The sequence below is a fragment of the Hyperolius riggenbachi genome, chromosome 2 (genome assembly GCF_040937935.1).
Source record: "Hyperolius riggenbachi isolate aHypRig1 chromosome 2, aHypRig1.pri, whole genome shotgun sequence".
Lineage (NCBI taxonomy): Eukaryota > Metazoa > Chordata > Amphibia > Anura > Hyperoliidae > Hyperolius > Hyperolius riggenbachi.
The window spans coordinates 288,373,625-288,401,498 of record NC_090647.1 but is presented as its reverse complement, the minus strand read 5'-3'; the positions used below and the strand labels follow the sequence as shown (position 1 = coordinate 288,401,498).

At 42.0% G+C, this 27,874-nt stretch overlaps 1 protein-coding gene across 1 annotated transcript in view; it reads right to left on the bottom strand.

Annotated features, from left to right (window-relative positions):
* Positions 1–27,874, bottom strand: part of COL16A1 (collagen type XVI alpha 1 chain) — a 296,365-nt gene that overhangs the window by 87,066 nt on the left and 181,425 nt on the right. Inside the window, exons 23-36 of the mRNA XM_068266105.1 lie at positions 26,561–26,596; positions 19,875–19,910; positions 16,746–16,850; positions 9,391–9,435; positions 6,939–6,974; positions 6,314–6,367; positions 6,098–6,229; positions 5,604–5,639; positions 5,371–5,478; positions 4,538–4,660; positions 4,407–4,460; positions 951–992; positions 757–792; positions 569–622 (exon numbers count right to left, since the gene is read on the bottom strand). Coding sequence (XP_068122206.1) covers positions 569–622; positions 757–792; positions 951–992; positions 4,407–4,460; positions 4,538–4,660; positions 5,371–5,478; positions 5,604–5,639; positions 6,098–6,229; positions 6,314–6,367; positions 6,939–6,974; positions 9,391–9,435; positions 16,746–16,850; positions 19,875–19,910; positions 26,561–26,596 — 897 coding nt within the window. The remainder of the gene's footprint in view (positions 1–568; positions 623–756; positions 793–950; positions 993–4,406; positions 4,461–4,537; positions 4,661–5,370; positions 5,479–5,603; positions 5,640–6,097; positions 6,230–6,313; positions 6,368–6,938; positions 6,975–9,390; positions 9,436–16,745; positions 16,851–19,874; positions 19,911–26,560; positions 26,597–27,874) is intronic.

Sequence of the window (27,874 nt, the reverse complement as noted above, 5' to 3'; positions counted from 1 at the left end):
GAACAGCATGTTGGTGAGTTTGGAGCAGAGTGCTCGGACGGGTGTGCGCAGCGGATGCGGACGAATTTCCGCATCCCGCGTTGGAAGGTCCGCTTGCCGGACTGGATGCGACCATATTTCCGCAATCCATCCGGCGTTGCAGATTTTTCGTTACACCTGCTTTATAGCTATGTTAACTTGGAAAAAAGGATCTGCTCTATGATTCCAGCTTTTCCTATGGTTAAAGTGATTTTCCATTCACAGAAATGAAACCAAGCAGCTTTCTGCATAGGAAGGTTGACATGTATTTACTTATTTTTATGTGTAATGGTTTAATGAGACCTATAACATGTTCTCTAACACCGTACTACAGCTTTTCTAGCTCCTGGGAAGCAGGTCAGGAAGTCGGGTGAGTGGTGATGGAGCAGATGTGCTTAAAACTTTGGAAATCATGCAATCACTTTAAATCAACCTTCTTGAAAAAGACAATGAAGAAATTGCTTTTCTACAGATTAATGAGAGGTCAGCTAATACCTAATTTGCTTTAAGAATTCTCATATCTACCATAATTCATTAGCACTCTACTAACCCTTTCGCCTTTTGGGCCAATGAATCCTGATGGTCCCTGAGGTCCTGGAGGTCCCTGTAATAGCAAAGGTATTTATTATGCTTAAGTTTCCACATCTTTAATGGAGAAATCAAATTAAATTTCAATCTGACATAGGCCATGCTTAACCATCCAAACTATAGATTGCAGTATGTGGTCAGTCCACTTACTGTTTTTCCAGTTGGTCCAGACATTCCCGGTTCTCCCTGCAAGCAGAAATTGCAGCAAGGACAGAGTTAACCACAATGCCGAAAATATAGTTGTCATTTGCATGAACATTTTACATGGTTGGGTTTTGTAAATAGTAATAATATTAATGTTGCTCTTTGTTATAAACATCAGTATCAGCAATTCTTGCACTTGCCTGTGATCCTCTTCGACCTTCCCCTGGAGACCCCGGCTCCCCCTGGAGAAAATATTACAACAAAGTCATTCATCAAAGGCTCATTTTATGTGTATAACGCTAGTCATCATAAACCATAGAACCCACCAGCATATAGTCCCAGATTTGTCTAGCCACATGATGAATTGCCGTGGAAGCAATAGCATTTGGAAAACAACTGTGTATGTATACACAATGTATACACAACTGCTATACTTTTAGAACTGTGATCTTCAGTAAGTAGTTTGGTAGGGATCTGAGATTTTGACCTTCCCCTGAGTTTCTTACTATCCTATTCTTTAAATAGAATACTTTCTGCATTATATACTCTTATTCAAAACTATAGACTAAAGGTACCTGAGTTGATGGCAGCCGGATATGGCATGTGGCGTAGCAGTGATTAACTTACCACCTTGTACCACTTCATTTTGATCAGATTTTAGCAGAAATCTATTTGGAAAATCCATAAAACAGCAGTCCCACTAGAGTTGATATGCTATAAAATACAGTGCTATGAAACAGTCAACCTCTCCTCTCCCCGCATGCTCAATTTAAATCTGCCACTGTGCCTAGTAGTCACCCTTTCAATGGATAAACTGTGAAATTGATTAGAAGTTGCTAGTTTCAGCTTAACAGATCACTGGCAGTTTCAGTCAATGTAGCTTGCAATCTTGCTTTTTAAACAAGGTTTTTGGCAAGTAAAATATTTATAAACATTAGTGCAAGCAGCACTAAATATTATGTATCTTTTTATATTTGCCCCCTCCCTCCCCCCATTAGTAATGAGCCAGCTAATTTCCTGTGCCCTCTTGTGACCTGTACTGCCCCTGATCCCCTATCTAGCCTAAGGTGGCCACACACCGTACAATGTTTTAAATATCTGTTGAATTCAAGAATAGCAATTAGTTTTTCTGACTGATTGTAACAATTCAAAAATCTGACCAATGTACCACACACCTATGTTAAATTTTTCCCCAAACCATACAATTCTTGATAAAGTTGGTCTGAAATTTCAAACGTCCAATCTCAAACAATCGGGGAAAAAAAGGAAAATGCGATTGGATTTATCGATCGAAAACAAAGAAAAGCTCTCGATTTTTTGGGACAACAGATTGAAATTATCGAATTGGCAAAAAATTTGATTTTTTAACTGTATGGTGTGTGGCCACCTTTAGGCCTAACCGGCTTACTCTCCTGTGCCTAATCCTAACCATAACCCTTACTGGACCTCTACCACCCTCAGAGTTCTGACCCATATCTTTGTATGTACTGTATATAACCTCAGCCTTTTTTCTTCCTAGTGTCTAACCTTATCTTAACCTTTATCCTAAACCAATAGTTTATACTGTATTATCAGTTAAATGTATCATAATGTAAATTGTCTGACTGGTAAAACATGGCAACATTTTGGAAATACATTTACAAATGTATGTATGTATATATATATATATATATATTTACAGTATATAGCAAAAACTATAAACTAAAGTTATGTAGGTTACTAAAATACCCAAATAAAAAGTCTGTCTTTACCAAACATTGGCTATGGGATACTATGGACTTCAAGTTATTGTAATTGATTTTTTGAGGGAGCCTGCAAAGTCTGGAGATGAGGGATTCTGGATTGAATGGAGTGTATATTATGAGTGAATACTGTGTAATGTATAATTATGAATGGTTCTTTCAGAAGCGTGTCGAACCCGCTAGATGTATTAAGGCGACAGGTGGTGGTGCTCTCCTTGTCTTCTACCTCCTTTTCAGGTAAGTGTTCCACTCTGACTTCCTGTTCTGCACGGCAGCACTTTACACTATTCATTCAGAGAGAATCTTATTGTCTCTCCCTATTCTGACCTTATCTCAGCTTGCTTGCTTAACTTTTACAGTCTACGTTGTACAGGTTGGAATCACTTTATTGTTATTATCTGTACTCTCATTGTGGAATTGTTATTAACTGTACCTTAATTATTTATTGATTTATATATAGTTATATGTTGTTAATTTGAGGTTTTGAGGACTGCATACTGTATGATTTTGGTTAATTATTATTATGATACTGTAGTTGCCTCCCACTGCTTCACCTTTGGTGATTTTAATTATGTTTTTAATATTGAAGTTTTGCTCCCAATAAAGATTTATATTTTTGATTCAATGATTAGTCTGGTGCTGTTTCAAATGGGCGCTTTTTCTCTTTGATGTATTTGTCTCTGTTGCCCATCAGCACATTCCATATAATTGGGCCCTGTTCATTGTAAGGAACCCTATTAATATTTTCAATTCTATCTATGGTGCTTGTCCAATTATGTTCACCCTGATATGATTTTCAAACGATGATAATAGCGCAGCTCAACATAGGAGTATAGCAAAGATGCAATGCATACTATAAGTTGAGCAAATGCATAGTGTTGAGTTTGAAAAATAAAATAAACAGAATGCTATGCAATATTAATTTAACAGATATCAACAGCCTTTTCTTAGAATTGCCACAAAACAATATTACACAGTCTAAAAAATGAGCTAGTTTTCCAGCCTGTGCATCTTTAGTTAACTCATTTAGGAAGAGCCTGGACCAGAGACTTTTTTATATTTTTTCACTTCCTGATCACAGTGGTCAGTAGGTAACGAGTTGACTGAGTTACGCGATCGTGCCGGTCGGAGACGCACTATTAAGTCCTGTTTTCGTGATCAATCGTAAGGCAATAAAACTATGCTGCATCCAGCTTAAAGTGTACCAGAGACGAGTTCTGTAAAGCATGCGCAGACCGGCCAGGCACGCTCCCCCGCCGCGCTCCCATCCCTGGGAGAGATCTTCGCCAGCACAGAAGTACTGCGCAGACTCAGATCGCTCCCAGGGACGGGAGCATGGCTAAACAATATCAGGTACACATGCTAAATCCTTGGCCAAGATGGCCTGAAATGATCATTTCAGCCAAGAGTTATCTAGGATACATACAAGGCTTACTAATAGAAAAGACAGAAGAAAGCTAACATATCTGGGCTCGATTCAGTAAGCAGTGCTAACTGTTAGCACGCTTCTGAAAAGGCCATTATCACGCCTTAACTCAGTTTGGGCGTGTTAAAATCAGATCGCGCGCAAAGATCCGCGGGCAAAGTTTTGCGCACGCACAGCGCAGTGCGCGCGAAGTGCCCATTCACATCTATGCAACGTTCTGCGCGCACCGCGCTGTGCGCGCGCAAAGTTTTGCGCACGGTCTTTGCGCGCGATCTGATTTTAGAAACAGTGCTAACCTACTTAGCACCCTGGTTAACATGCCTAAAGTCTTAAGGCGTGCTAAGTAGGTTAGCACCGTTTACTGAATCAAGCCCATCTGACTTGTACTTGCTAACTGAAAATATATGTAGGCTAAAATGTTACTATATACACAAATTTCAGTACACACTTATAGGTATAGGTCTTAAACAAAATTAGGTGACACTCACTTGAGAGCCTTTAAGTCCTGGTGGCCCTTGAACTCCTGGAAGACCTGGCTGGCCCTAAAAACACAGAAAATAATTACAGTAAACTGAAAACCAGACACGTGACTTATTTAACTTTAGAATGTATAACGTACAGGTTTTCCTGTTTGACCTATTCCTGGAGGGCCCTGGTCCCCCTTACTGCCGGGCCTTCCCGGTATGCCAACAATATCTTGCATTCCCTCTGGGGATACTAGACAGGAGTCACATGCATCTCCCTGTAAACAGAAGACAGATAGGGAGGGAAACACAGTCCAATAAATGTTTGATAAATAGTAAATCCAGTACTAAAATGTTATTATCTATTTGGACAAAGATGACAAGCAATAGGTTCCATTACAGTGACATCATTATAAAAAGAAAAGGCAATGTGGATGCTTGCAGACAAAAGGTGCTGTCTGTGACCTCTTGTAGTGTCCTGCGCTGTCTCTATGGACTTTACAGACAATCATCTTCTTGATTATGTGTCACCCCTCTCAAATATGGAAAACAAAAGTATGCCTTCTTAAAACAGAAAGTATTTTCAATTATTCAGGTTGGAGTGAGCATATGAGGTCTTCCACAATGGATCACTGCTGAATATGCAAATCATCCATTGTTGTCCCTGAAAGCTAACCGCACCTCCAGATCCGCTGGAATTCAAGTCCTGTCCCTCTCAAATATGTGATGCTTGGCTAATGACTAAATGCAATCACAAATATATGGAGAAGTTGAGTCTATGTGCTTATTCCAAAACCCAGAGATTTCAGAATTAGCATATAGAGAGTTGAGACCTATTAAGAACATTAAAATAAGTGTCACAATGTGCACTTAATGCTACCAAGTGTGTTTTACATCCACCTTGTTTTCATTTTTTACTGTAGTAGGGAATGACATTAAGAAAAGGGCTCAAGCCTCTGAGTGTAAATCTGCTTAATAATGATATTACCTTTTCTCCTTTTAGTCCAGCAAGCCCTTGGGTTCCCTGTGATCCAGGAAGACCTGGGACACCGGCTGTACCTGGAATTCCAGGATCTCCTTGATTGCCAGCCTCACCCTGCATCACATAAAGACAATACAGCTTAGAGTCTTCCATCAAGCTATACATTCAAAGTAGTTCCTTAGAAAAAAAAGCAGCCTAACATAAAATAAATTCTACTCCCATCTCCTTATACAGCTTACCTTCTGTCCTTTCATTCCAGGGTCACCTGACATACCCTATAAAGAATGAAAATGGAGGCACATTTTAATCCAATGACAAAGGTGTGCTCTGTAACAGACTACTGGAACACATTTTCGGTACAGATCAAGTAACCCACTAATCAGGAAAAAAATGATGGCAGTGTCAAAATGTAGAGGGAAGTAAATAAATTACATCCGCACAAAGTTAAATGAGTGTGAATGGTTTACATGGTTTAATCATTATTCATCATTTTCAGCAAGTTAAGTTGGGGCAAACGTATTCTAGGTGGTAAGCTGTTTATAAATTTAACTGATGCTCCCCCTGGCTATAATGACCTCTCCAATCATTGCAATCGACAGGACTTCTACAGCAGTGGTTATCACCTACCTTTAGGATTCACCACTTCTTATACTGATAATACCATGCAATCCAATATGGCTATAATGTAAACTATAGTGATAAATGGCCCTGGAATCCTTTAAATGCAGCTCACATTCTTCCCGGGCAGTCCAATTCCAGGCTCTCCTGGTTCTCCTTTCTGTCCTGGGTTCCCTGGCACGGCATAGACTGTTTCAGGCTTGGATGCTTCTACTGCGAGAGTTGGGCACATAGTACATGGTTCTCCCTGCCAAAGAAAATCACAATGTATAAAAGAGACAAGGCAATCTCATTAAACAGTCTTGTTTAGGTATAAAAATGTATGTCTGACCTTTTCTCCTTTGGATCCAGGATTTCCTGTCATTCCAAACTGTCCTGGGACACCCTGCAATGAAATCAAAATGCTGACTGTTCCTTATGTTTTGGCCACAACCTGAAGCCTGGCCATTTCGGATTCTGGCCAGCCAATATATGAAGTGGCAGAGCTACTGTGGCCAATGTCAGAAACAATTTGCATTTGGCGGTGGTATTTGGATTTTTTACCCAGCTGCAGATCCTCCCCCTGACCCTTGCCCCTCCTCTATCCTATGTCTGCAGGTAGGAAATATACAGGGCAGTCCGTCCAGCACGCCTGTGCTTGTCTCCCTCCCTGCTGTGTGTGGTGGCTCTGTAGATTTTTATTAAGCCTGTGCTGCCAGTATTCACAGTTGTAACACAGGTTGCAATGAAAGCCAGAGACACAACACATGGGCACACACACAGCAAGGAAGGAAAGAGTGCAGGCACAGGCTGCCTTGTATATTTCCTCCCTGCATACAGATGTGAGATGAGGACACAAGCTGCCGCTTCTTGCATTGCCTGCAGTAGCCCGGCCACAACCTGTATTGGCCGCCAGATCTCAAAGATCCCAACTGATCACAGCACTAAAATAAAAACATCACATTATTGATACTCACTGGTACTCCAGCTGGTCCTTCTGAACCCTGATCTCCCTGAAGACAAGATATAAAAAAAGCATAAAACATATCAGTAATGACAACTCAGTCTTATATATTGTAGGCACATTAAAGTCCAAGTACATGGAGTCGTTAGTTGTGAGTTGGATGAGGAAGGTATGATCTGACAACTGCCCTTCACTGGCAGCAATAAGTGCAGCACACACACTCCTTTGGCTTGGCAGAATGAGTAGATGTTTTGCTAAGAATCGGGAGGACAGGAAAAGGAGACTATGGCATCCTAAGTCAGGAATAACAGAGCAGTGATCAGCCAAGACGTCTCCATAGACCAGATGGAAGTGCAGACAGGACATGTCTGATATTCTTTAGGTCAGTTGCATCTACAGATATCTAGCCGTCACCAAATCCAAATCAGTTGAAAAGCAATGAATGTCTGGTATAAAAGGGAAGCTATCAAGGTTATTTTCCTGCAGCCAATCAATGAAAAACGATTGCTGCTCTAATCAGATGTTTTCCACATGCAGGGGAAATAAAGAGATGTGTCTTGTACTAGCATACTGTATACAGTTCCTATTTTCTAACATACACTTACACACTTACTAAAGGTCCAATTGGAACCTTATAACAGAATGGAAAATTGGACATTAAAATACTTCAGTGTTTTGTTTTACATTTCCATAGTGAAAATAAGTTAGCAGCAGTAAAAATAAAAAGATACCATTTGTAGTCTATACACAACTTTAAGAAAGTTCTGTGCAGACACCGCGCACCTGCGCAGTAGAAGGGAGGCTTGGTCCTGTGCCAAGATACAGAGCAGAGCAGCGACAGCATCATACTTTACCTTCATCAACGGAAGCGACATGAGCTTACTCCTCTCTTCACTGCAGCTGCTGTACAGTCACATACAGAGACAGGAGTCACAGGGAGATAGACTGTACAGCACCTACACTGAAGAGAGAAGTAAGGACATTTTGCTCCACTGAATGAAGGTAAAATATGAAGCTGCCCTGCTCTGCTCGATATTTACGGAGGGGTGGGTCAGGCCCAAATTAAAGGCAGACTAATGCAATAATGTTCTGCCATCTGTGTATATGTGTGTGTTGGGGGGGGGGGGGGGCTCACAAGGTTCAATTAAACCCCTGCTTACCTCAATGAAACATTCAAACATTGATTCAGGGGACCTAATTTTTTTAAATACATTTTTATTAGTTTCAATGTTTACATCACATCCAAAATTTAATCTATGAAATATCTGAAATCACTAGCCCTAAGGTATCATATGTAGTTTTGCATTCTTTCATTTTCTTAGACAATGCAGATTCATTTTGAAATGTGAATACCAAATGATATCTGTAATTTGCTTTGACTGAAGTATTATTAAACCAAAATGATGGCAATTTCTTTTCATCTGTCAATCAAAATGTACCCCCCCCCCCCCAAAAAAAAAAAACCCTCTTCCCTAGAGGCAGAAGCTGCCATAACAGGGAATCAGCTTCCTGAAACATTTCACTCCTATCACTTTAAGATTTTTTTTTTCTCATGTATCAACTTTTATGCTCGTTGGACTCCTTATGGTTGCATTGTAGTGTGCCCTAATGCAGTAGGCCATGCTTAAAAAAAAGCAGAGCTTCCCCCTAACAAGACCACTCCCCAGAAGGGCTATGTTGAAAACAGCTGATTGAGGAACTGCACAGTGGAGCAAGCTAGCCAATTAGTGCTGCTCTGAAAAGAAAGCCTGGTTTATTGGCCTGATGTCTGCTTAAGACAAGAAGGCTTATGAACCTCTAAACAGTCTTTAAAAATTAGACTTTATTGTTACAATTAGTTTTGAGAATGAAGAGCACAAAAATGAATGCAATGGCTTTTACAAATATTGTAATCTTCTAAGTCAGGACTTATGCATGATAAGGTGGCTAAATGTCGTTTCTCTAAGGCCCCTTTTACACTTGCATTGAAAACCTGTGTTACGTTACCCTGTTTTACCACAGGGTAACACAAAATGTTGGTGATGCGCATGCAAATACAACAGGGAAACCTGGGAATCCCGGTGAAGTACTTCCTGTCCAGCAGGGAGTATGTCACTGGGCACTGGGCCAACGAGGGGCGTGCGTGGGGCAGGCTTCTACTACTGCATACTTCATCCACAGGATGTACGTTCAAAGTGAATCCATGGGCTGTGCTAGTCTATGAAAATAAATATGTATAATTTATGACCTACGGTAGATTTTAATATTAGCCCTTTAACAAAGCTTTTCTAAATGGATATATAAATGAGATATTTTCAAATTCAACAGGTTTCAATTTCTCCAATGTATATTGGTAAATTAAGATAAAAGATTAAGTTAGGTTTTTTGAAAGCCTCTGCAGAGAAGAACAATTTGCACCAGAATAGGATGGAGAAGCTTCTTGAATGCAGTACAAACAGTATGTGTTGACATATCAAATACATTACCTTTTCTCCTTTGAATCCTGCCAGTCCAGTTACACCAGGTACTCCCTGTGTACATAAACAGATACCTGGTTACAGTTTGTTGAGGTCTCCTTATACTTGTGTACAACCTATAATGCTGAAATATGTTTGGATCCATACTTTTGTTACAACACGATAGTTTGATTCCTGCCATGCTGCACAGCAACATTCTTTTAAGTAATATTTGTGATTCTACCACTGTCACTGTTTCAGAGCAGGGGTTTTCCCAGAAAGCATAAAGTAATAATGCCCAAAAAGTCCTGCATTTCAATTTCAACCCCTCCCAAGACACACACTTACTTGTCCCTTTATGTATTTCTTAGGGCCATTCACGCTATCTCTGTGCATTGCATTTTAACACAATGCACAGTCATTTCTATTGCAATGCAGTGCAGCTCAAATGCCATAAATGACTATAAATAGCAATCATATCTGTTACCCGCAAAATAGCATCAGAATATAGCAAAAGGTTAAGCGCCAATGGTTTGAGTTGACATGCAGGAACCATCCCTTGGAGCTCAAGGGAAATCTGCAATTATCTTCACAACAGGATCTGCACCATCTAAAAGTATCATTTATTAAATCTTCATAAAATCGCATAATGCATTATGTCTATAGACCCGGCGTATCTTATGTTCATGATTTTATGTGATTTTATGAAGGTTTAATAAAATATACTTTAAGACAGTGCGGATCCTGTTGTGAAGATACCTGCAAAAGAGCACACAGCACATCTTGGCATTGTGCATTGTACTCCAATGGAGAAGTGAGAATGTCTTTGTTTAAAACAATGGGTTCTTTCCACGCTATACACTGCATGGCATTAAAATGCAATGCTATGTTTTGTACTGGGTATAATGTGAATCTGCCCTTCTACGCCAAGATGGCTTCCAAGGCACTGTCCAAGAACGCTACCAGCTAATAGTACACTGCATTAATGACATTGTTCAGGAATGCCCAGTGGAGGCAATTTAAAGTAAACCTAGGACACCCGTCATCCCCCCCCCCCCCCCCCGATATGTACCTAAGGAGACGGAAGCCTCTGGATCTCCAGAGACTTCTCATGTCCTCCAGGAGACCACTGCCACTGCTTGGGATGCTCTTGCAAATGGCGACCGCGCTCTTCTTCATGCATGAGTGTGGCCATGCGGCACTCACATGAGCTATGCCTGTGCCAGCAGTAGCACTGAACCACATGTGGGCTTTTTCCCTTGAGACCAGTTTGAAATATTTCAAGTTCTGTTTTATGACTTTGGTGATTATAGTTAATCTTTAAATATTTTAATTTACTTGTAATTTGTTGCCTGTGGAGTGTTATGGCATGAATACAGTATTTTTCATACTATAATACACACCTAGATTTAGAGGTAAAGAAATCGGGGGAAAAAAAATACTAAACCCGGTGCATCTTATGGACCTTTTCCCCCCAAGCTGTCTGTAAGCTACTCTAAAGGCTTGTACACACGCCGTACTAAAGGCAACGATGGGTCCGTCGTCACCTCCCGCTGGGCGGGTTTTCAGCAGACAGTACAGCGTGTATACAGTTTGTCGGCGGACTGATAAGGCTGTTTCTGAACGATCCGCCCGGCGGATCGTTCAGAAACAGCCTTATCAGTCCACTGACGTGAGTTCCTTTCAATGTGTTGATTGAAAAGAGCTCACCAAGCAGAGAAATAATTTGGCCAATCAATGGAGAATTGGACCGTAGGAAGGCCTGCAGGAGATCTGCGTTCTCTTAGATTACGTTCCATGCGTAGATTTAGATCTACTTGAATTTTCAATTGGCACATGGTGGGTGTATCAGGAGTGCCCCAATTTTGTAGTAAGAGTGATCTAGTTGTACATATGATATGAGATATAATTAGTCTGAATTTTAGGGGAAAATCCTCTAACCCGAGATGCAGGAGAGCTAGTTTGGGAGAGACTTTTGGGGTTTGTGGAGGATCTTACCTATTAGTCTAAAAATAGAGGACCAAAATAGTTTGATTATGGGGCAATACCATAAAATATGGGAAAGTGATCCAATATTACCACATTGTCTCCAGCATAAAGCTGAAACAGATTTGTCAAATTTGGCAGTTTTCTGCAGAGTGTAATACCATTTAAGCAATATTTTGTGTACAGATTCTCTATGATTGACAGCGGATAATTTATAAAGGTTGCGGAATGCAAGAGTGATGTCTGAAGGGGTGATGGTGCAGTTGAGATCTTCAGACCATGACCTAGTGTATTTATGGAGAAGTTTTTGGCTATTAAACATCAGTGTTTTGTACCAAATATAGATTCCTCCTTTGAGATAAGTAGAGGAGTGGATGATAAGTAGAGTAGTGGATGGTTATGGATAAGAGGAGGAACCACTGGGATGGGGTTATTGCTTGTACTTAGTAGATGCTTAATTCTAAGGAATTTAAAAATTTCTTTAGAGGGGAGAAAGTATTTATCTCTAAGAGATTGAAAACTCTGAAGAGTATTGGACAAAGGACAGAAAATATCTGATATGTAGAAGATACCACTAGCATACCAGGGCCTGAGGTCTAGATCAGAAGTTACACAAGTTAGAGAATGTAAGGGGAATTTTATGGGTTTAAATTAACTAGTACTCTTAATTTGTGATAGAAAGTATGACCAGGCTTGTATTGTTGCTTGGATTGTTGGGTATTCAGATTTATGTTTAGATAGGCCTAGAGCTGATAGAGCAAGCAATTGTATTGAGGCATGGGTAGAGATTGAGTTTTCGATATGACACCATTTCTTTGGGCTATTTATTTTCCACCATTCTGAGGAAGTATCCAAAATGCAGGAGTAATAGTACGATTTGATGCATGGAATTCCTACCCCACCGAATTCTCTCAAGACAGATTGTGATAAGCTATTCTATGTCTTTTTATTCCAGAGGAAATTTGCAATGGTTTTCTGGGCTTGGAGGAAAACATTTCTCGGGAGGGGAATTTAGAGGGTACGGAAGAGGTATAGACATTTCAGGAGTATTTTCATTTGGAATGCTGCTACTTTGCCAAACCAAGAAAGCTTGAATTTAGATAAGGATTCTAAATCTCTAGAGAGGGTTTTCAGCAAAGGGAGGTAGTTCGATTCATAGATTCTATTGGAGCTGGAAAGTATATTTACTCCTAGATATGATATATGGGTTTTTGCCCAATGAAATGGGAAGGTGTCTGATATCTGTTTCTTAAGAGAAGAGGGAATATTAATTCCAAGCATCAAAGATTTACTTTAGTTTACTTTTTAATATGATATCTCAGAGTACTCTTGCAGCGTCTTAGTGATAAATGTAAGGGAATTGAGAGGATCCTCAACATTAATCACTACATTGTCTGCCAATAGGCCTATTTTATGAGAGGTTCCATTCACTGATATACCTGTTATGTCACCATTGTTTCTTATAGCTTCAGCAAGAGCTTCTATAACAAGGGTAAATATCAGGGGGGGGGGGTAGCGAGCACCCCTGTCTTGTGCCGTTAGTTATATAGAATTTTTGGGAGTAGAAGCCTGCTACGTTTACTATGGCTGATGGAGAGGAATATAATGACATTACAGCAGAGAGTATAGGCGCTTCAAATCCAAATTTGAGAAGCATCTCCCTAAGGAATCCCCAGTGAACTCTGTCGAATGCCTTCTCCGCATCCAAAGTCAGAAACAAAGAAGGCCTTCAACAGAGCAAAGAAGGCCTTCGACAGAGCTCCGAGAATTGAATGAGATTCAAAACCCTGCGTGTGCCATCCGTGGCCTGTCTATTTTTTGTAAACCCCACTTGATCCCAATTAATAAACACTGGTAAAATATATAGGAGTCTGGTAGCCAATAACTTAGCAAACATTTTTCTATCTGAGTTTAGGAGTGATATGGGTCTGAAGTTGGAGGGAGTGTCCTTGGCTTTTCCCTGCTTGGGAAAGACAGAGATAACTGTCTGTGTAAATTGTTCCTGAATAGAACCCATTTTAATAAAATGATTGAATAGCATCGCCATTTTGGGAGCGAGTGCTGTTTCAGAGTGCTTAAAATACTCGTTGGAGAAACCGTCGGGACCCGGTAATTTATTACTTTTAAGGTTTTAAATAATGTTGAGTATCTCCTGTGTATGTATTGGGGCATTAAGCGCTTAAAGCTGCTGGGGGTTAAGGGTTGGAAAATTGAGTTTATACAAAAACTGCTTTATCAAGTCAGGGGAGAGTTGAGGAGTATTTGGATCATCTTTTAGATTATACAGGGATCTAAAATAGTCGCAGAAGGCGTTAGCTATATCTTTCAGATTGTAAAGTGCAGATTTAGTTTTAGGGTGGAAAAGTTTAGGGATTCTGGTTTTGGCTTGTATATATTTAAGTTTTCTAGCTAGGAATTTTCCTGCTTTATTGCTACTAGAGTAGTGTAGTAGTGTAGAGTTTTAATCTATATAGCTGGTGTTCATTATCTGCACATAAAAGTAATCTAAGATCATGTCGTAGAGAGAATAGTTCTTTATTAAGTGAATTAGAGGGATTCGTTTTATTTTGGGTTTCTAGATCTTTAATTTTAGGCAGTAGGGAGTTAATCTGTTCTGATTTTTGTCATTTCACACGAGCTCCTAATTGAATAAGAAAGCCTCTCACATATGCCTTGTGGGCATTCCATAGACACTTCACACCAACCTCAGGTCCTGAATTCAGGTCATAGTATTCGTTGATTTTCTCCAAGATGTGGGAACGATTAGTAGTAGAGTTAAGTAGAGAAGCATTAAGCCTCCACAAAGGTCGGTCTGGTCTGATCGCTGACATCGAGACATGGTCGGACCAAGAGATGGTATTTATTTTTGCTTCAGAGATTTTCTTGTAGTGGTAATCGGTCTGTTAGGAACATGTCGATACGAGAATACGTTTTGTGGACTTGCGAGAAGAAAGAGAAATCTTTTTCTTCTGCGTGGAGAGATCTCCATAGATCATATAACTTTTCTGAGGCGAGGATTTTAGCAATAGAGTTTTTTCTTTTAGAATCTGGGTGGGAAGTGTCTAGTCTAGAGTCAATAATAGCATTATAGTCTCCTCCTAATATTAGTGCGCCTTTTTTGACATCTTGTAATTTGTTAAATAGGGAGCAAAAAAAATTCATTTGACCTGAATTAGGGACGTATATATTTATTAAGGTAAATATTTGATCATTCAGTAAGCAGACCAGAGCTAAAAAGCAACCTTGAGGATCCCTCACTACCTTGTGTATTTCCACTTGAATAGAAGTATGAAAGGCTATAAGTACTGTTTTCTTTTTTTTCCAGAGTTGGCAAAGGTAACCTGAGAGACTGAAGGATGAAAGCACTTAGGAGCCTTGCCCTCTGCAAAATGAGTTTCCTGAGCAAACAGTATATTTGATTTGTTATCCAATGGTTCCTTCCATAAACATTTCTTTTTAAATGGGGAATTTAACCCATGAGCATTGATAGATAATAGTCGTAGATACATAGTTAAACACTTAACAATAAGCTGACAGTTAAACACTTAAAATCACCAAACCCAATCATAAGATGAGTAGTATAGCACAGAAGTTTCCCCTGGGTGAGCAAGATTTCCATTACTGCGGTCGAGAGTATAGTTTTAACAGCATAAACATAAACAGGCATTATATTATAGAATAACAATTGAGTATCAATTGAAAAGAGAACAACAATGACTTAAATTATGCCAACAATGACAAATTAAAGCCAGTCCAAGTCGTGGAGGCACGAGCACCTAACTCTAACAGGAGTTAGAGATAAGCTCAAGGTAAGTTGAGAGCAGACAAGGAAGTAAAAAATCAAGCCAGTAGCAGCTGAGCTCTTCAGCTTAAGTTATTAGTCAGGTGCAGACTACCACGGATGAGTCCTGAAGAGGTAAAACAGCACCTTCGCGTAAGAGTAAGAGGTTCCAGAGGCATAACAGACGCTCTCCATCTTCAGCAGATGAGATTACATGATTTTTGCCATTTCTGGAAAGGATTAGCTTGGTCGGAAAACCCCACTTGTATATAATATGATTGTCACGTAGGATTTTTGTAACAGTAGCAAGTGATTTGCACAGCGCTAGAGTAGCCTGAGAGAGATCAGAGAAGATTTGTATCTTATCAAAAGGTTCCGGGAGTTTGCCCTTAATTCTCAAATAGTGCATGAGCTCTTCTTTAGCATGGTAAAATTGGAAGCATATAATTACGTCCCTGGGGATCGAGTCGGAAAGATGCATAGGGTTAGGAAGTCTATGGGCTCTGGAAATGATCAGTTCACCATCAGAGAAGTGTGGCAATGCAGCTTTCAAAATGGAGTGAATATAATTCTTCAAGTCTTTGGCAGCAATGTCTTCCCCATCCCACTTAGCTTGATGTTGCACCTCCTGTTTCTGTCTTCTAGGTCTGTAGCTTTTGCTTTGAGCCACTGCAGGTCATTAGAATGTGAATCTACAGTGTCAATTATATTATTGTGACCCTCTGTTAGAGCGGAGACTCTATCTTCAGTGAGAGAGATTCTGTCACCTAAAGAGTCTATAGAAATCTGCAGCTTGTTTGTGGCATTGATCATTTCGGACATGAAGGCAGTTTTAAAGGACATGAACATGTCCTTAATAAAGGCTTGAGAGGCTGCCTGATCTGTTGCTGGAAAGCTTTCTAGGGAAGTGAAGCTGGAGGGGGAGGAGGGATTGAGGCCTACCATGCATGTGGCGTCTGAAGTCTTCTGCCTCGATTTAAGCGGGCTCCTTGAGGAGGGAGCGGACGGGCTCTGAGAGTCATCATCCGGCAGGAGAGCAGAGTCGAGTGCTGTCTCTGGAGCGTTTGAGCAGGAGAACTGGTTTCTGCTGAGGGCTCCGGGGATTGCATGGCTGGTGCCATCTTTGTTGGAAATGCGTCGGTGAACGGGGATGAAGAAGTCCGGCAGTTTTTGAAGCTTGGGAGGGTTTTTTTCCACTTGCGACTATTATATGTCCATCGAAGCTGGATCATCCGAGAATGCTTCAGAAGGCATGGCTGTCTGTCGCTGTGTGCTGCTTAATAGGGAGCTGATGAGTGGAGCTGCTGAGTTAAGCACCCATTCAGCTAGACGCACAGGACACGCCCCCCTGATACTACTTTTTTAACCTAATTTTTAGTACTCTTTTAATTACTGGGTGCTGAAAAGTTATTTTTAGATAAAATGGAAAATGATCTTCTTGAAGAAAACTCAGGAGAAATAGACAATTGCATATGGGCCAGTGTATCGAAAATAAAATATATATAATGTTTCTTTAATTGATTCATTAAAATGGCTGTTACTTTCGGGACAACTCTTGAATACACACAAAACTATAGTAAGCATATGTACAGTATATAGACTTAAATAAAATACTAACCGGGACACCAGGCAGTCCAAATCCAGGCTCACCCTTTTGACCCTGAGGTAGCAACTGTAAACTGGCTGATGGTGGAAAATTTGTGCAGCCCATACAAGACTCCCCCTAGAATGAAGTAAAAAAAGACTGTGTTAAAACTTTTAACCCTTAGACTGTTGCGGACATCTACAGGATCTTCTCAAAAAATTAGCATATTGTGATAAAGTACATTATTTTCTGTAATGTACTGATAAACATTAGACTTTCATATATTTTAGATTCATTACACTACAACTGAAGTAGTTCAAGCCTTTTATTGTTTTAATATTGATGATTTTGGCATAAAGCTCATGAAAACCTCAAAATTCCTATCTCAAAAAATTAGCATATTTAATCCGACCAATAAAAGAAAAGTGTTTTTAAAACAAAAAAAGTCAACCTTCAAATAATTATGTTCAGTTATGCACTCAATACTTGGTCGGGAATCCTTTTGCAGAAATGACTGCTTCAATGCTGCGTGGCATGGAGGCAATCAGCCTGTGGCACTTCTCAGGTGTTATGGAGGCCCAGGATGCTTCGATAGCGGCCTTAAGCTCATCCAGAGTGTTGGGTCTTGCGTCTCTCAACTTTCTCTTCACAATATCCCACAGATTGTCTATGGGGTTCAGGTCAGGAGAGTTGGCAGGCCAATTGAGTACAGCAATACCATGGTCAGTAAACCATTTACCAGTGATTTTGGCACTGTGAGCAGGTGCCAGGTCATGCTGAAAAATGAAATCTTCATCTCCATAAAGCTTTTCAGCAGATGGAAGCATGAACCCACTTTTGAACCAGAAACAGCGGCAGAGGCGCTTGACCTGGGCTACAGAGAAGCAGCACTGGACTGTTGCTCAATGGTCCAAAGTACTTTTTTTGGATGAAAGCAACTTTTACATGTCATTTGGAAATCAAGGTGCCAGAGTCTGGAGGAAGACTGGGGAGAGGGAAATGCCAAAATGCCTGAAGTCCAGTGTCAAGTACCCACAGTCAGTGATGGTCTGGGGCGCATGTCAGCTGCTGGTGTTGGTCCACTGTGTTTTATCAAGGGCAGGGTCAATGCAGCTAGCTATCGGGAGATTTTGGAGCACTTCATGCTTCCATCTGCTGAAAAGCTTTATGGAGATGAAGATTTCTTTTTTCAGCACGACCTGGCACCTGATCACAGTGCCAAAACCACTGGTACAGGGTTTAGTTACCATGGTATTACTGTGCTCAATTGGCCTGCCAACTCTCCTGGCCTGAACCCCATAGAGAATCTGTGGGATATTGTGAAGAGGAAGTTGAGAGACGCAAGACCCAACACTCTGGATGAGCTTAAGGCCGCTATCAAAGCATCCTGGGCCTCCATAACACCTCAGCAGTGCCACAGGCTGATTGCCTCCATGCCACGCCGCATTGAAGCAGTCATTTCTGAAAAAGGATTCCCGACCAAGTATTGAGTGCATAACTAAACATAATTATTTGAAGGTTGACTTTTTTGTTTTAAAAACACTTTTCTTTTATTGGTCAGATGAAATATGCTAATTTTTTGAGATAGGAATTTGGGGTTTTCATGAGCTGTATGCCAAAATCATCAATATTAAAAAAATAAAAGGCTTGAACTACTTCAGTTGTAGTGTAATGAATCTAAAATATATGAAAGTCTAATGTTTATCAGTACATTACAGAAAATAATGAACTTTATCACAATATGCTAATTTTTTGAGAAGATCCTGTATACGTGTTCTGTGTTTTCGCATTAATTTGCCACAGACAAGTAAAGGTATTTTAGTGCAAAAGCTACTTCTGCCTACAGTGGACGTCTACAGGCATTTGTATTTCCCCATATTCCTTTGCTATGGATGTCTAAAAGGCATTTAGTACAAGGTTTTGGTTCAGTGCCAATGTTCTACTTGACTTGAGATATGCAAAAAATTTTGAGATGATGCAGATGTCACTGCAAATCTATGTAGCTTGAAAATGGACCAATCAAATGCTTTCACTGCAAGATTTGATAAGTCCATTTAAAATACATTTTCATAATTAGCATAATTCTGCATCATAATAATTAGCATAATTCTCAATCATTGCACATTTATTTACACATCAATGACATAGATTTGGGGGAGACATTTAATAAACACAATTCAAACATGCAATGAGGGGAAAAGGGAGGGCTGGCACTGTGATTCAATTCTTTATTCAAAAGTTTAAAGCACTTACAGCTGCGTGTATCAGGTGGGTGCTAAGAGCGGCTGGGTGGGAGCCAGGTCAAAAGGATCCCAAGCAAACACTCATTTTGTGCTCCTAATAGCAATAATGTTCCCTCACTACAGGAATTTTCTCTTTACTCTTCCACATCTCGTCTTCATATAAAATGACATAGATGCTAAGGTGACCTAAACATGCATATGTGTGCTGAAGCCGCTGGTGTGTCTGAGGGCCCGTTTCCACTTGTGCAGAACTGGGCCGAATCCGCAGAGTTTCCCCGCAGGCAAATCACGTGGGGAAACTCTGCCATAGGGAGCAATGGAGCCGCCAGCCAAATCTCTTGCGCTAGCGATTCGGCCAGCTTTTCCATCCGAATTTGTGCGAAACCCATAGCCGTGCTTGGCACGGCTCATGGGATTCGTCAGCGTAACCGCAGATCCGAAAGTGCCACCACGCGTCTCGCAGACGGGTGTGGCTGCAGTGGAAACGGGCCCTGAAAGATGCTTTGTACAGCTAGCTTCTAACTACTATCTTTACCAGCTTTAGATTATGCTTGAAGAGTTCAGAAACGTTTGCTCTAATATAAATGGATAACATTGCAACATCAACCGCTTATCATTATTATTATTATTATTACAGATGATTTATAATATCTTGCTTTGTTTAGCTTAATTACTTTCTAAGCACCCACACATCCTTACCTCATAATAAACCACATTTTTTTCTCCTATCATAAACCTGATGCATTTTCTCCCTCACATGCAAATATATATCTCAATGCATTTCATTTAGCTCATAAACCTTAAACTATATATTGAATTTCATTAATGAATAAGATACTGACCTGAAATATTTTCTGCAGTTTATATACGTGTTAGTAGCTGTTATCGTAATTAATTTATGAAGTAGTATACCACTTACCTTTTCACCTTTCAAGCCAGTCAAACCAATAGTTCCCTGGTATAGAAAAGATGTAAAAAAACAGAGAATTTTTTTTAGCTTATATTAAGTTATGGAACAGTGCTTGTAAACACAGTTTAAAGAAAGGATTGAGGCTAAAGGGAGTAGGGTGGCATGTGGCACAAAGCAGCTCATCATCCAAATTCAGATAAAAAACATCACATTTGTAGTAATAGCATGTTTATAATTATAGTAGCATGAATTAATGAATATAGTATAATGTCAACAGTTTTTATAAAAATAGTGGCATTTCTATCATTCTTATTACAATTGTACAGGCACATTAAGGGACTTTTTATACTTCTTTGTTCTCCAACGTTAAGAATCAGATTGCCCTTTAAGTTTCCATATCTATCTAAAGGAGGCCATGGGGGGAGAACAATATGAGAACACAAGACCAGGGCAACAAACGGGGCAGGAGGAGCACACAGGATGGGCAGTGCACAGGACAGGGTGGTAGGGGGGGGGGGGTGGAGCTGGGAAAAAAGGGCGCATGCCGCTAGTGGACAAAAAGGGCGCCGCCATTCACTCCCATAATAAATAGAGTTTAATGGGCGCCGAGTAGGAAAAAAGGGCGCCGGAGCTAAATAAAGTTTATAAACGGCGCCAGGAGCTAAATAAAGTTTACAAACGGCGCCCGGCGATGTTTAATGATTTATAACTGAACTTGTGGTGATTTACGTTTATAAAATGCACCCGTGCCGAATAACGTTTATGAAAATACTAAACATATTTATCTTATTTAAATAATTAAAACATTATTTAAAGTTTTATCCCTTACTGTTTGTAAAACATTATTATTCACAAAATAAAGCGATCAGTACGTAACATAAATTGCAAAATATTTTTTGAATCCACAATTAGTAAAACATTATTATCCACATAATAAAGGGGGGTCTTAGGTTTAGGCACCAACAGGGGGGTCTTAGGTTTAGGCACCAATAGGGGGGTCTAGGGGTTAGGGGTAGGTACAGGGAGGGGTACTTAGGCAACAACAGGGGGGGTCTTAGGTTTAGGCATTAACAGGGGGGTCTTAGGTTTAGGCACCAACAGGGGGGTCTTAGGTTTAGGCACCAAGAGGGGGGTCTAGGGGTTAGGGGTAGGTACAGGGAGGGTTACTTAGGCACCAACAGGGGGGGGTCTTAGGTTTAGGCACCAACAGGGGGGTCTTAGGTTTAGGCACCAAGAGGGGGGTCTAGGGGTTAGGGGTAGGTACAGGGAGGGTTACTTAGGCACCAACAGGGGGGTCTTAGGTTTAGGCACCAACAGGGGGGTCTTAGGTTTAGGCACCAACAGGGGGGTCTTAGGTTTAGGCACCAAGAGGGGGGGTCTAGGGGTTAGGGGTAGGTACAGGGAGGGTTACTTAGGCACCAACAGGGGGGGGTCTTAGGTTTAGGCACCAACAGGGGGGTCTTAGGTTTAGGCACCAACAGGGGGGTCTTAGGTTTAGGCACCAACAGGGGGGTCTTAGGTTTAGGCACCAATAGGGGGGTCTTAGGTTTAGGCACCAACAGGGGAGTCTAGGGGTTAGGGATAGGTACAGGTAGGGTTCCATGTAAGAGTAGGCTTAGGTATAGTTTTAGTATAATTTTAGTAATAATTACTAATGTATTACAACACTTATTACGAACGTAGTTATATTTATATCATCTTTATAAACAATATTTTCAGATTTTATTATAAGAACAAACCATAAATGACGGTTATTCACAATAATATACAATTATAACAATTAAACATATATTATTGGTTTTTTTATAAACGTAATTATAAGTTTAACTTTTGAAACAGGGAAGATTAACGTTTTCACAATTTCCGATTTAATAAACATTATTTAATGATTTATAATTTTGTTAAACATTATTTGTAAACGAAATATAGCACACTATATTTATAAACCCTATTAATGATTAATTATTATTTAGAGTTTACACCCCGCGCCCTTTTTGTCCAGGCGCCCTTTTTGTACGTACGCGGGGGGGGTTGGTGGCAGTGGGCTCTGGTGGTAAAATGTCCAAATCCAGCCCAGGTCTTCCCATTAACGGCTAAATTCCCACTAACCAATCCAATCAAATTGATGGGATAGATGCAAAAAAATTGATCAGTTCCATTAATCTGAACGATCGGTCACAGGATTGTCTCACAGTAGTTTGAATGCTTTCATTTACCCTAATTAGGTAATTCACAGTTCCATGTAATTGACTAGAGCCTCAGATCAGAAGTAGGCGACAGCTGCTTGCCAAGCTAAAGTGGCCACTGACTTCAATTACAGCTACACATGACTACTTCTTCAAGTGTTTATCTGTCACAAAATTGGTAAACGGAGGTTTGAATAAAAAACCCAAACTCTCCACTGCTCAAATGAAGCAAAACATTTTCTCCATTTTTAAAGTGGTGAATTCTATTGGTGATCTATAAAATGGCCATTATAATTATTACTCTTACCAAGATGGTGCCGCACCGGTAGCCACAGCCACAGGGCTCCGGCCTTTTCTTCTCCTTACTATCTATTTCTTCATGCTTTTACTCCCCAATCTCCCCTAATCTACAGGGGAAGATGCGGTGCACACAGGAGGTGTCACGTAGAAACTTGTGCGGGTCCAGTGCACCTGGCTGCAGACATTCAGCTGTGGGCGGCCGTCGAATCAGGCCCTCGTGCTCATCCATCACCACTGCCCGGACTGTCCCTGCTCCCACCGCCCGCATCGGCCACTCTCACTGCTGCCTGCACAGGCCATGACCGCCGCGACTGGGAGGAATAGAGACCTGCAGGATCCCACGTGGGCAGCTACAACTCCGCTGCCGGGGCAGCCAGATGCGATCCACACTGCTCTTCCGGTTTCTCGGCTCCTCATCATTTAGGCCTCTACACCTTCGCTGCCAGGAGATGCCACTGCCACATACCGAAGGGGTATGTGCGCTCCATCCCCTGATCCACCCTGGCCACCACATCAAGCCTGGGGATGCCCACTGACTAGAGTCGCTCGATGCCGCCACAGGAAAAACCTTCACCACCGCAGTCTGATGTGTATGTGTTCTCTGCGCTCTGTTCTCCCTCTCCTGCTCCATCTTGGTCACTGTAAGGTTCGTTCTCCTCCCCCGAGCTTTTTCACTGCACGTGGCGGCTGCTGAGCCAGCAAACGGGAGCTTGCTGCCTGGGGAGGAACCTGCAGAAATGCCTGGCCACAAGTTATCAGAGCACAGTGCAGCCCCAGGGTCCACTCTGCACTCCTCCACCAGTCCTCCTTAGAGCACCGGGGGCCCCCTCTGCTGTATCATCATCAAATAGACCCATGGCCTTCTGATCAACTTGGTCTAGCCTAGGCAGCAAGTCGGGGCAATGGAATAATCAGACTCTACGCAGGGGTGCTTCAACCTGCAGCCCCAGGGGGACACTCTGTCTCTGACTGTCTCCTCTTGTTTTTTTGTTTTTCTCTCTCTATCCTCTTTCTCTCTCTTTCTCTCTATCCATTCTTTTTGGGGACAAACTGTGGGGCATCTGGAAACGGCTGAAGAGCAGTTGAGCACCGCAGGTAGATGTGGCAGCTCCGCTCACATAGCACTCTAGAGACTTCCCCGCGTGTCCCTCTCCACTATAGTTATGTATCGTATATATGCCTATTTATGTATATTATGCTGTACCTGACTGTATATGATTGTACCACCAACCGACCCTGTATGTGCCAAAAATAATTCCGGGTACAACCTCCGTTGTACTTGGCGAAATAAATGATTCTGATTCTTTTATAAATATGGTGATATAATTATTAGCAAAAGTGTCAATTACCAGAAACTCATGTCAAAGCATATGATCTGGTTGATCAGTGTGAGGAAGCGCGAAAAAGCCGCCGCGTGTGCCAAGAGGCAGGCGGCTGACTCCGCGCCCTACGCGGCGGTTTGCATGCGTCTGGTTGTGTGGTGGAACGCGGAAAAGCCGCCGCATGTCCTGACAGCAAAGCGGCTGTTTGCATGCAGCAGCATGTGCTTGGTGTGGCTGGGTCTGTTAGTGCATCTAGGCAGATGGAGAGCTATGCTCGCGCGGGCCTGAATTCAGGACCTTTATACCTGCAGAGGAAGTGTCAGCTGATCAGGAAGGTCAGCTGATTCCCGCAGGACTCATGATTGGCTGAATGGTTCGGGCAGGGCAGCAGAGTCCAGCAACTATATATTCTGCTGCTTAGTCAGTTGCTGGTTGCCTGTCGTTGCAATCACTTCGTGGTAGCACGCAGACCCTTAGTCAGATCCGAAAGTGTGCCGGGACCAGCTGGAGCTGTAATCCTACACTTAGCTAGATTCTGTTGATAGTCTAAAGTACTAGTTTGATTGTGATTATCTGTTGTGACTTTCTGCCTGTCTGACTACACTGCCTCTGTCTTCTGATCCTGACTTTGTTTGTCTGTGAGTTGCCGACTTGGCCTTCCCGACCTTGAGAACTATCTCTATCGCTAGGAGATAGTTCATGCCTGTATGTGCTGGGCACCTGCTTCACAGGGCCAGCTCTGTATGTGCTGGGCACCTGCTCCATAGGGCCAGCTCTGTATTTGCTGGGCACCTGCTCCATAGGGCCAGCTCTGTATTTGCTGGGCACCTGCTCCTCAGGGCCAGCGCTGTATTTGCTGGGCACCTGCTCCTCAGGGCCAGCGCTGTATTTGCTGGGCACCTGCTCCTCAGGGCCAGCACTATATGTGCTGGGCACCTGCTCCATAGGGCCAGCTCTGTATTTGCTGGGCACCTGCTCCTCAGGGCCAGCGCTGTATTTGCTGGGCACCTGCTCCTCAGGGCCAGCACTGTATGTGCTGGGCACCTGCTCCACAGGGCCAGCTCTGTATTTACTGGGTACCTGCTCCATAGGGCCAGCTCTGTATTTGCTGGGCACCTGCTCCTCAGGGCCAGCGCTGTATTTGCTGGGCACCTGCTCCTCAGGGCCAGCACTGTATGTGCTGGGCACCTGCTCCATAGGGCCAGCTCTGTATTTACTGGGTACCTGCTCCATAGGGCCAGCTCTGTATTTGCTGGGCACCTGCTCCCCAGGGCCAGCGCTGTATTTGCTGGGCACCTGCTCCACAGGGCCAGCTCTGTATTTACTGCCCCAGGGCCCATCCTGTATTCATTGGGAACCTGCTCCTCAGGTTCCTCAAGCTTGTTACTATTCTTCTGTATTCTGATCTTGTACCTTGTCATTCTGATACCCTGTTGCCGAACCTCGGCTCGCTCTTAGACTCTGCATCTGACTCCTGATTCTGTACCCCGATATTTCTGATACCCTGTTGCCGAACCCTGCTTGTTTATTAGTCTCCGCCTCTGCGTTCTGAATCTGTACTGTATTTGTCCGTGTGTTACGACCTGGCTTGCCTGACTTCGAGAACTGACCTTACTGTTAGAGGCAGTTCCCAGATCTGTTAGTGACACTCTCTCCTAGGTGTCACTCACGTTCTGTCCTTCCTACGCTCCACCTGACTCCTCCCCCGGGAGAGTCCAGGCCTTCGGAAGGAATCTGTATTGCTGCAGTACTTCATACTGTACGGCACTTGTTTCTGAGGCTTAGTCCTCGAGGTATTACTGTTGCACCAAGCACTTACACTACTCAGGTGTTCAGAGGTTAGCGTTATATCGGATTATCGGTGATACTGCAGATCATCGATAATCGGGTATATTCTGCATTCTCGGTGATACTGCAGTTCACCGGTAATCAGACCCTCTCTCTGCTATACCGATCGTGACAATCAGCTGATAGATTTGCAAAGCTCTGATTTTCTGTGATCACATCCCGCTTTAACTCATGATCACGCAAATCAAAGACTTAGATATCTATCGCCTGACCAAACTGATCATATGTTTCTCCATGAGTTCTAGACATGCCTATCACTAGTGAACACTTGCAAAAGTGGAGACCAATTTAGGTGACTGACACTTTTATAAATATGGTGATAAGCAGAACTCCATAAAAGTGCTATTGTTTCTACAGAAGTCATGGCACTTTTCTGGTGATCATTGGCATACCACCATCATGATAGACCTCTACAACACTATACCACCATAGGAAAAACACTAATAAGGGACCAGTAACCTCTTTAACCAAATAGGAACATTCATTTTCCTGAAGCAGGCAAACAACTTTAGATGATTTCTGTACATTTTTTTAATAAACCAAATTATATATGTTCACCTTTAAGTTTTCTCTAGCGTATTGTACAATGCAATCAGATTCAGTGGGGCTTTTGAACTACTTAGTGTAAATAACTACTTTTGCAATGCAGTTATGGGTTATTTAGTTTCTAGGGGCCACATTCACAAATATTCAGTAAAGTTGCTTTGTGCAGGGAGCGCACAGCAATTTTACATTTAGTTACATTGACTATGTAGTGTGACTTGCATCACCTAGGTAAGGTGAGTGTCTCTAGGGATCTAGGGTAACACACTCTATGTGCATTTCTCTAACAGCTCTAACATGGCAGCTTTTCCTAACTTTTGTGCATATGTCCCCATGTCACAAAGCATTACCCTTAATATGTTTTTTTTTGTTTGGTTGTTTTACCGTGTATACTTAGTACAATAATTTACAGAGAAAACATCACTAAGAGTATACAATAAGTGCAGTATTTAAAAAACTGAAAGTAATTTTTCTTGCCAAACATTGGCACATATACCTGTTCACCTTTATATCCTCTTTCTCCCTTTACACCCTAAAAGAGAATAAGAACTTACAATAAAAAAGAGATATGCTTTTGATGAAAGAAATTAAATACAACTAAATAACATGGTGTGCATATGCTGTAACATGTGTGGATCATTGCAAGTAGATGACAAAAATATATTATTTATTGTGTTCATGTTCATGCCCCCTCCGCTGGCCCCCAGTTAAACTGCCAGAGGTAAATTGTCAAGGACAGTAGAGGTTTAATAATGCTTAAGAATAGCAGAGGACTTATAGGGCTTGATTCACAAAGCGGTGCTAACCTACTTAGCACGTCTAAAGTCTTTAGACGTGCTAACCAGGGTGCTAAGTAGGTTAGCACCGAATTTCTGAATCAGATAATTCGGTGCTAACCTACTTAGCACCCTGGTTAGCACGTCTAAAGACTTTAGACGTGCTAAGTAGGTTAGCACCGCTTTGTGAATCAAGCCGATAGTGTAAATGAGGATGTGGACTGTTGACAGTGTCATAAAGGAGAATGTGAAGGGTTTGTTGGAGTTTCATCTTGGATGGAAAGGGTTAATAAGGTCAATAAATTCAGCCAGGATGGAGAATTATAATAGTTTTTGGATAGATTAGGTTAGGAGCATAATGTGGCTTGAAAAAGGTTAATAGGTTCAGCTCAGACAGATCAGCAAAATTTGGCACAGTACTGCGCCGATCATTTAGGCGCCACCATAAACCGTAATGAGAATTACGGCTATAGCGGCGATCAGTGACTGATTTAGGTGCCAGTGACTGCCGGAGCTCGAATTAGAAAAGAAAGAGGTGACTCAGCTGTCGGCAATAGCAGGTGCACGGATTACATGTCCCTCCTCAAGTTGCGACAACTCGGAGGGGGGGAAAGTGTTTAACATGGCCCGAGTTTAACCACTTGCCGACCGCGCACTCATAACGCGCATCGGCAAAGTGGCAGCTGCAGGACCAGCGACGCAGATCTGCGTCGCCGGCTGCAGGCTAATTAATCAGGAAGCAGCCGCTCGCGCGAGCGGCTGCTTCCTGTCAATTCACGGCGGGGGGCTCCGTGAATAGCCTGCGGGCCGCCGATCGCGGCTCGCAGGCTAAATGTAAACAAAGCGGAAATAATCCGCTTTGTTTACATTTGTATAACGCTGCTAACAGTAGCAGCATTGTACCAGATCAGCGATCCCCGGCCAATCAGCGGCCAGGGATCGCTGTCACATGACAGGCAGGAGCCTGTTAGAGGCTGCACAGGACAGATCCATTCCTGTGCAGCCTCCGATCTCCGGGGAAGGGAGGGAGGAGA